Consider the following 8,303-nt stretch of genomic DNA (forward strand, 5'->3'; position numbering starts at 1 on the left):
TGTATTCCCCATCCTGTCAACCTGACTTCTAACACCTTGGGTTAGTTTTACCAGTTTGGGGGTTTAATATGAATGAAATCATATGATATTACTGAAGGGCTTTTAGGAACACAAGTACTAATACCTAACATTAAGAACTCTGCTTTGGGATAATATGATATGATATGATATGATACATGTATTCTTTATTCCTTCTCAAACTATCTATATATGCATATTTTAACATTAAATATCTCTAGAAAGATTTTGAGAAACAAAAACTATAACAGTATTTGTTTTTGAGGAGAAACATAGATGCCTAAGGTCCTGGACGGGAATGACAGTTTTCAATGTGTGCATTAAAAATGTTTTTTTAAACCTGCGAATGTATTGCTATTTCAAAAAATAAAATCTTAAAGCATGGAAGATAAATTTAATGATATAGCTAATATAAAGAGATAGAGATATAAAAAGACGAGAGAAAGAAAGAGGGAGGAAAGGGGAGGAAGTGGGAGGAAGAGGGGGAAGAGAAAAAAAGAGTGAGAGAGAGAGACCGGGAGGTGGGGACTGAAGATAATGAGTATAGAAGACTCTCTCAAGGAGATTTGCTGTAAATGAAAGGAGAGAACATTGAAGATGCAGGTGGGAGAGGTAATAGCATACAGCGTGTTTCTATATAGGGGAGGGGTGGGAGCCTGCACGCATGTGGAAAGGATAGTTTAGGATAGAAGCACACGGAGCTATTCCCTGGCATGAGAGGAAAGGCAGAGAAAGAAGCTCAGAGGCAGAGTGGCTGGTAGATTTGGTGTGTGGAGATGGGGAAATTCTTAGCAGGGCTGAGAGTGATAAAAACGTGAGGAAGGGGTTTAAGGAGAAGGATGGTGTGTAATGTTTTCCTTGGAGAATGAGAGAATAATTATGGAAAAGTTACACGATCACTCAGCAGAGCTAAATGGTTACTTGAGGTTTGTGGACTTACATTGGAAGTGAACCCATTCAGCATGGTTGTGTGTTGTTCTCTAGCTATACTCAGCTCCCTGGGAACAGTTAGTGGACAGTTGGATTCAACCAGGGCAAAAGACTTGAACAGATGCTTCATCAAAGAAAATATATAGATGGCAAATAAACACACGAAAAGATGTTCCACATCCCTAGCCATTAGAGAAATACAAATTAAAACCACGATGAGATGCCACTACATACTTCTTAGAATGGCTAAGATAAAAAGTACCTGTGGTTTCAATTATTGGCAAGACTTTAGAGAAACTAGATCTTGCATACATACATTGCTGGTGGGAAAGGATGTGGTCATGCTGGAAAACTTTTGCATTTTTTAAAAATTGAACATACACTTACTATACAACCCAGTCATCTATCCCTAGCATTTATCCTAGAGAATGGGTAAACTTGTGTTCACATAAAAACCTGAATGCAAATGTTCATAGCAGCTTTACTTATAATAGCCAAACTGGAAACAATCCAAATGTCTTTTCACTTGAGAAGAGCGAACCCAGTTCATATATCTATACCATAGAATATGAAACAGCAATTACAAAAAATCAACAACAAACTATTGGTACATGCAACAACTTGATGGGTCTTGAGGACATTATGCTCAGTGAAAAAAAGCCAAACTCAGAAGGTTCAGTACTGTACGATTCCATTTATACAACATTTTTTTAAAGGACAAAATTATGGAGATGGAGAACAGATCAGTGGTTGCTAGGGATTTGGGAAGAGGGACAGGTGGGTGTGACTACAAAGGAGTAGCCCAGGGGAGAACTTTCGTGATGAAGAAACAGTTCCATATCTTGAATGTGGCAGTGGTTACATGAATCAATGTGATAGAGCGTCCTGGAATTATAGACCATGGCATAAAAATGTGTGCCTGCAAAACCAGATGAGATCTGAGTAAATTCTGTAATGTAGATCATGGTATCCCACCAAGATCAATTTCTTGGTTTCGATAATGTACTATGTTTGTGTAAGATGCACCATTGGCTGAGGCTGGGAGATGGTACACAGGACCTCTCTGTAGTATTTTTGCAACTCCTTGTTGGTCTACAGTTAATTTAGAATGAAAAGTTAAAGAACAACTGAAAGTTCAGTTTGTTGGACTGACTTCTTGCATAGATGTTGAAGTCACAGGCATGATGACAAGGTTTATGCTGGACAGGATTTGTAAATCAGGCACATAGGCCAGGAGATAATGTAATAAGCACTTACATACCCACCATTAAAATTAAGCATATATTAAAATTTTGTCATATTTACTTCTGATTTCTCTTTAAAAATGAATAAATAAAATTTTACAGATACAGCTAAAGGCCCAAACATTCTTTGATCTCTTCAGAGCTTCTGAAGTTGGCATGCATTCTTCTCTCACATGCATAACAGGATGTTAAAACAGTTTTGATCTAAATATCAAGATACAGTAGATACTACATTTCAAAAGAGGAACAAGATAACATTTAGAATTTCATGATGAGATTTCTGATAACTGGTTACCAACTCCTAAGCCATCATCCATATTAAAGCTATTAAAAATTTAGAGCCTAATTTGAACAAAACATTGAATTTAATTTAAAGATGAACCATGTCCCCTGCTCCCGGTTTGACCTTTTGTATGCAAAATCACTGCAGCTGAGAAAGGGGTGCATTGTGTTGTTCTGTCTTCTCTCTTCCTGACATCCTTCTCCTCGTCTACCTCCCTGTTATTTCCAGAGGTGGTTTCTGACTCTGTAGGGTTGGACATATCCCAGAGAGGGCAGTCAGGAGAGCAGGACTTGTGGCTTGTCTTGCTGGAGTGACCTGTTGGCTGTCTCTGGACTTGACGGTATTATAGAGTTGACTTGAACTAATTTTGCAAAGCTTATACCAATCTCCATCACTTCAAGGCCACAACAGACATTGCTCATTGCTCACAGCACTCCAACCTTATGATCCTTCTTGAGAGGGATCTAGCAACCACGACCAGATACTTGAGGAGTCACAGGGAATGAAACTTATTTGCAAACTGATCACTATTTTCTAAACAACCTTTGTTCTTTTATTAACAATACCACTATGAATTGTCTCTTGTCCCATTTCTATCTGTCCAGATCCTATTTATCTTTTCTTACGTGTCTTGAAGGTTGGCGTGGCTGGCAAAAGTGACATAGGGTACTTCCTTGTAATCAGTTCGAATTCCAAGTACTTCAAGAAGGCTTTCTTGATCCACTTGCCACCACATACACACTTATTAATGAGCTCTTCTCCCTCTCTGCTCCCCATCTCTGTGTTTGTATCCTGGAAGGATTCAGAACCAATCTGCCAATATGATAGGCATGTGTACAGAGATCTCTTCTCCCACACTCTACTCCACACTCCTGGAGAATAGAAACCAAATCTCATCTAGTTTTATATGGTTGGCAATATTGGTGCCCAATATGTATTTTACCATCACACAGAAAGAGTATCAGGCAACCTCTCTGAATTCCAGGTAATTGCCAAACATAGCTTCAGGTGAGAAGAGTATATGCCTATGTTTATAGCCATATGTAGAGAAGTGAACTTCTTAGGCTGCCTGACTTGCAACAGAAGTTACCTTCAGTCCATGTCTCTGGTGAAAACCCTACCGCCTTATTCTAAAAACAGGTACCCGACCATAAATGACATACGACTCAGACTAGGGCAATCTCATAACTTCACTGTCTGCTCGGGTTGCCTAGAATGGGCTTGTGACCCAAGTTGCTCACAGAATCAGTATGAAAGTTTAGGTGCTCTGATTCCAGGTCCAGTGTTATTCCTAAATTAGCCCTCCTGAGTTCTGCATCCCTGCATACCCCAGGATTTCTGGGTGCTGAGGTGGGTTGGACTGGAAGCAAGGACTTCCTCTGCTGGAACTCAAGGTAATGAGAACAGATAGTGAGACAATGCCTGCAGACACTCCCCTTGAAAAACGTTTTTCTGAAGACAATGGGCTGTTAGATTCCACAGAGCAAGTCTAGCGATTTCATCAATTGGAAAGCTTTTGCTGAAGAGGTTGTCTATCATGAAGAGCCTTCTGGATCTGTACTGTCATGCTTCTCCTGGGCTGTTGTGTGTGACATCACTATTCAGGATAGCAGCAAGACAACTCGGAATTTTTAGATGACCTCTCCTCTGAGCACCATTGACCCCCAAGCATAACTCGAGGGTGACATGTACCATGTTGTGAGGCAGTCTGTCCTGCACTAAGCTCTTTTCTTCTGTAGACTGTAAGCCCTTGAAAATGGTAGGTTGTCTTAGAATCTCTAGTGCCTAGCACAGGGGCTGGAACATAGAAGATGCTCAGTTATTATTTATAAAAAGAACACAAAAATGACTGAGTGACTTTGCTGTAAAAGCCCACTTAACATACTGAAGACTGCAAGTGAATAGTTTGACTGCAAAGGTCTGTTAAATGGTAATTATAAAAAAAACTTGTAATATAAATATTTTATTTTTACCTAGAATTCATTTACCAAAAATGAAGAAGAGGGAAGGACTTTCCTTTGAGTATAAGTCGGCAAATAGAGTTCTCCTTGCTCTTTCTTGCAAAAAGCACATTCATTAAGCATTGTCTATAATATGCAGTTTGGATGATTTAAAGTGGATATCTTAACATCATATGTATAGCATGCTGCATTTAGGATAATTGTCAGGCTCATACATACTTCAGTAACAAGAATTTTAGACTAGCTTTTACTGCCCTTTTATGCATTCATATTAATTTTCATTAAAACTATAAGTCTCCTTTCATACTCATATTTCATTGATTTACATTATATTTTGATAAATTAGGTAATTACATGAAGAAGTCTTACCACCATAAGCAGGACTGGAAACAGATCCAGCTGATTTTAGTGAAGCAGGTAACTCAGTTTCTTAGTGTACAGGTGCACTAGAGAATCAATGAATGACCCTGAGGGCTCAGCACTTGCTAGACATCAATCAATATATTTTCTAGTACAGGCTTGGTTAAATAGATTGAGTCTACGCACCAGAGGATTATTTAAAAGTTTTTTGCTCTATACAGAAATTGTATAGTGTTTAATCATGTAGGTTTAAGAGATGTTTTCTTGAATTGATGCATAAATAAATAGTTGAGATGACAGCTCCCAAAAGGTGCCACGAAGGACTTTCATATCTCTCCTCTCTTCCTGAAGGAACATCCTGGATATCCTGCATGATCCATCCCAAGGTGCAGCTACAAGGAAACCCATCACTGTCTTTGGAATGATGGCAGCTCACGAGTAGACTCTTTGCTCCCCTTCATTCTTCTCCCAAGGGACAGCGAGCAGACCTGTAAAGAAAGGGAAGACCTTCCTCATACTGACAGATTGCAGAGAACACTTTCTGTTTTATTGAGTGGGAGATGCCTGCAGAAGCTACAGTGAGTCCTGGTGACTGAGCCAGTCTTTGCAAGAAGCTGGACAACACCGTGATCTTCGGGCGGGAGCTGCTTGAGAAAAATAGTTCCTGAGCATCTTCTAAATTACAGGCCAAGTCCCATCACTAGGATTTGAAAGACATGTTATCTGTTCTTAAAGACCTCACATTGTGGTGAATGGTGGGGGAGACATACAAACCGAACAGCACAGCACAATGTTGTAAGTGCTCTGGTGGACGAATGTCGGGGCCAAGGGCATTCGGTGTGTGCTGCAGTGGCTGAACTTGAGCATCCAGGAGCTCTAAGTTTTCTTGCAGCCAACGTGAAGAGGAATACCATTGACAACAAAATAACCAGTTGCTCAGGTGAAACCCAGCAGTATTTGGTTCAAAGGCAAGATGAAATTTTCCTACTAGGTTCCTCATGATGGACAGAGTCAACCGCATCTGTATGATTGATGGAATCACAAGACTTACAGGACTGACTCTCATAAGAACCCTGAGTCTATGTTGATGGCATCACATCAGAGCACCCTGCCTGGTGCACAGGCTGTAAGCACAGCCTTCCTGCCTTCTCCCACCACCCTGCAATCCATCTGAGGAAGCCCTTAACCACAGCCAAACCCTACTATAGCATTTGGAAATAAAGGAGTGCATGTAGGACAAAGAATTGGCAGAGTGCTGGACTGGGAGTAGCACCGGGTCTGGAGTCAGGGAATCTGAGTTCTGAGTACTGAACTGTGTTTTAGGAATGATAGATATATGTGATTTAAAAATTTAAAACTAGTTGGTACCATTTGCACAACTACCTGTAGTATCTCTTGCGTACTCAGAGTTCATTTGTCAGTTTCACTCTCTGAGGGTAAATCCAAAGGGCAGCCTCACTGTCTGAGAGGAACAGACGACCCACTGTGTCGTTATATCATCTTGTAGTGGACCCTCCCTGTCTGCCTGAGTTCTGTGAGCAATGAGTAATCGTTGGCAGAGTAAAGTCCAGATTTCTCTGCCGAATCTAAGGTTTTATAAATACGATTGACATGATGATGGGAGGATCAGATGTTTTCAGTCCTGCTCCTCATGGGGACTGCCCAGGAAACTGATTAAAAGTCACAGCCAGAACAATCTGTACAATATCTTGAGGCTTACAGAGTGTTCCAAAAACTAACATCTGTAAGCTAATAATAAATGATTTCCAAGATAATTTTTGTTTTTTAAATTGACACTGAGGTTGCAATGGCCAAATTAGAGTAGGTGGGACATATTTATAGACTCCACACTGTTTTAAATAACCATTTATGGTTATTTAATGTCATTGAATGTTATTTAAAATAGTGTGGAGTCTATAATTAAATAACCATTTAATTGAATGGTTATTTATTTGAATCGAGAATTAAATAACCATTTATGAGCTCTCAAAGGTAAAGGCTGTGATTTTCTTTACTACAACCCAAGGTCAACTTGTCACCATACCATGGACAAATGGCACCGAAGGACTTTTCATAAGCACGATATCTTGGAATGTTCTCATGTAGGTAGAGATGCTGCCTCTAAGGGCATGAGTTCCCCAAACTCTGAGAACCCAATGAGATTAGAGGTAGGAGAACTCACTTATTCAAGCTTTTAACGGAAGAATACCCCAACCACAGGGATAAACATGAATCTCAGGGGATCATATTCTGAGAGAAAATAAGGAATCTTTTTCATTCCTATCAAATATGAAAAAAATATGAACAAGAGTTTATGGCTTTAGACAGGAATCCTTTCCATTATAATGAAAATTGTAAAGAAAAAGCATTCAATACAGAAGATTCAGAGGAAGATAACATGAGAAATTTATCGGTAATGTCAAAAAAGATGGAGAAGTATAACGTTCGGACTAATGCTTTCTCTGAGAAAAACTGGCAAAACCAGAGTAAAAACAACCTATTTGAAGACACTGGGGAATGACTGAGACGTTGCTGGGGCACGAGACAGACAGAGAGCAGATAATTGGCGAGTGGGGGGGCAGCAGGAACTCTAAGTCGCTTCTGACGGACCCGGGCTGAGGCGTTTCATCACTGGCCCAGCCCTCTTCCCGGCATCGCCAGAGTTTCCTGAGGAAGACTTCCCTCACGTTCATCCAGCTCAGGAAAGTCCCGCAGAGCCCTCTGGAGAACCAGCTTCAGGGTCTGCCGCCGCTTCCGCCATCGCTGCCTAAAGGAGCCAACGAAGAAGTAAACGATGGGATCGGCGCAGCTGCTGCCACAGGACAGGTTAAGATGACAGGAGATCGCATCGAAACCATGGTGAATCCAGGTTAAGAGGAATCAGTCGATGCCGAAGGGCAGGCCGCAGAGGAGGAAGACCAGCACCGTGAACACGACGGTCACGTGCAGCCTGGTCAGCTGCACCCGCTGGGAGCCACACAGCAGTCTGGTCAGCAGGACCAGGCTGGACCCAGAGAGAAGCACAAATAAGAAAATCAGCCACGCCGCAGTGATGAGATTAAACACTGGACACCAATCATCATCGTGCAAATCCCTAAACAGGAAGCCACAGTAATTCCCTTCCAGGATGCTCAGCAGCGGGGACAGGGCCCAGAGCAGAGCACACGTGACAGCTGACATGTGTTTGGGCCGGCGGCAGCGGTACCAGCTGGGCCACAGGACGGACAGGCAGCGCTCGGTGCTGAGAAAGCTCGATGCTAAGAAAGCTCAGGCCTGTGACGAGGGCAAAGATGACACAGTGATGAAAAAGCTAGGGATGTCAATGGAGACGGCATGGAAGTAGTTGATGAGTGCATTCAGGCAATCTATGAATTGGCGGCAGAGGAAGAGGAAGTTGGCTCCCGCCAGGTTGAGGATGTAGATGGAGAATGCTTTTCTCCGCATGTGGAAGCCCAGGAGCCATTGCACAATGGCGTTTCCTGCCAGCCCAACCATGGCAATGGTAAA

The 8,303-nt window shown here is 41.7% G+C and overlaps 2 protein-coding genes across 2 annotated transcripts in view; both read right to left on the reverse strand.

Annotated features, from left to right (window-relative positions):
- The window catches only part of LOC102888640 (mas-related G-protein coupled receptor member X2-like), a 10,277-nt gene extending 7,025 nt beyond the window's left edge, over nucleotides 1-3,252 (reverse strand). Inside the window, 1 exon segment of the mRNA XM_015586342.1 lies at nucleotides 3,102-3,252. Coding sequence (XP_015441828.1) covers nucleotides 3,102-3,252 — 151 coding nt within the window.
- Nucleotides 3,253-7,424: 4,172 nt separating this feature from the next.
- On the reverse strand, nucleotides 7,425-8,303 carry LOC102888883 (mas-related G-protein coupled receptor member X2-like; the record flags this gene model as incomplete). Its single annotated transcript, XM_015586343.1, is given in 1 exon segment — nucleotides 7,425-8,303. A coding segment is annotated over 1 exon segment (879 nt), but the record flags the coding sequence as incomplete, so codon positions are not given.

Source organism: Pteropus alecto, unplaced genomic scaffold (genome assembly GCF_000325575.1).
Source record: "Pteropus alecto unplaced genomic scaffold, ASM32557v1 scaffold71, whole genome shotgun sequence".
Lineage (NCBI taxonomy): Eukaryota > Metazoa > Chordata > Mammalia > Chiroptera > Pteropodidae > Pteropus > Pteropus alecto.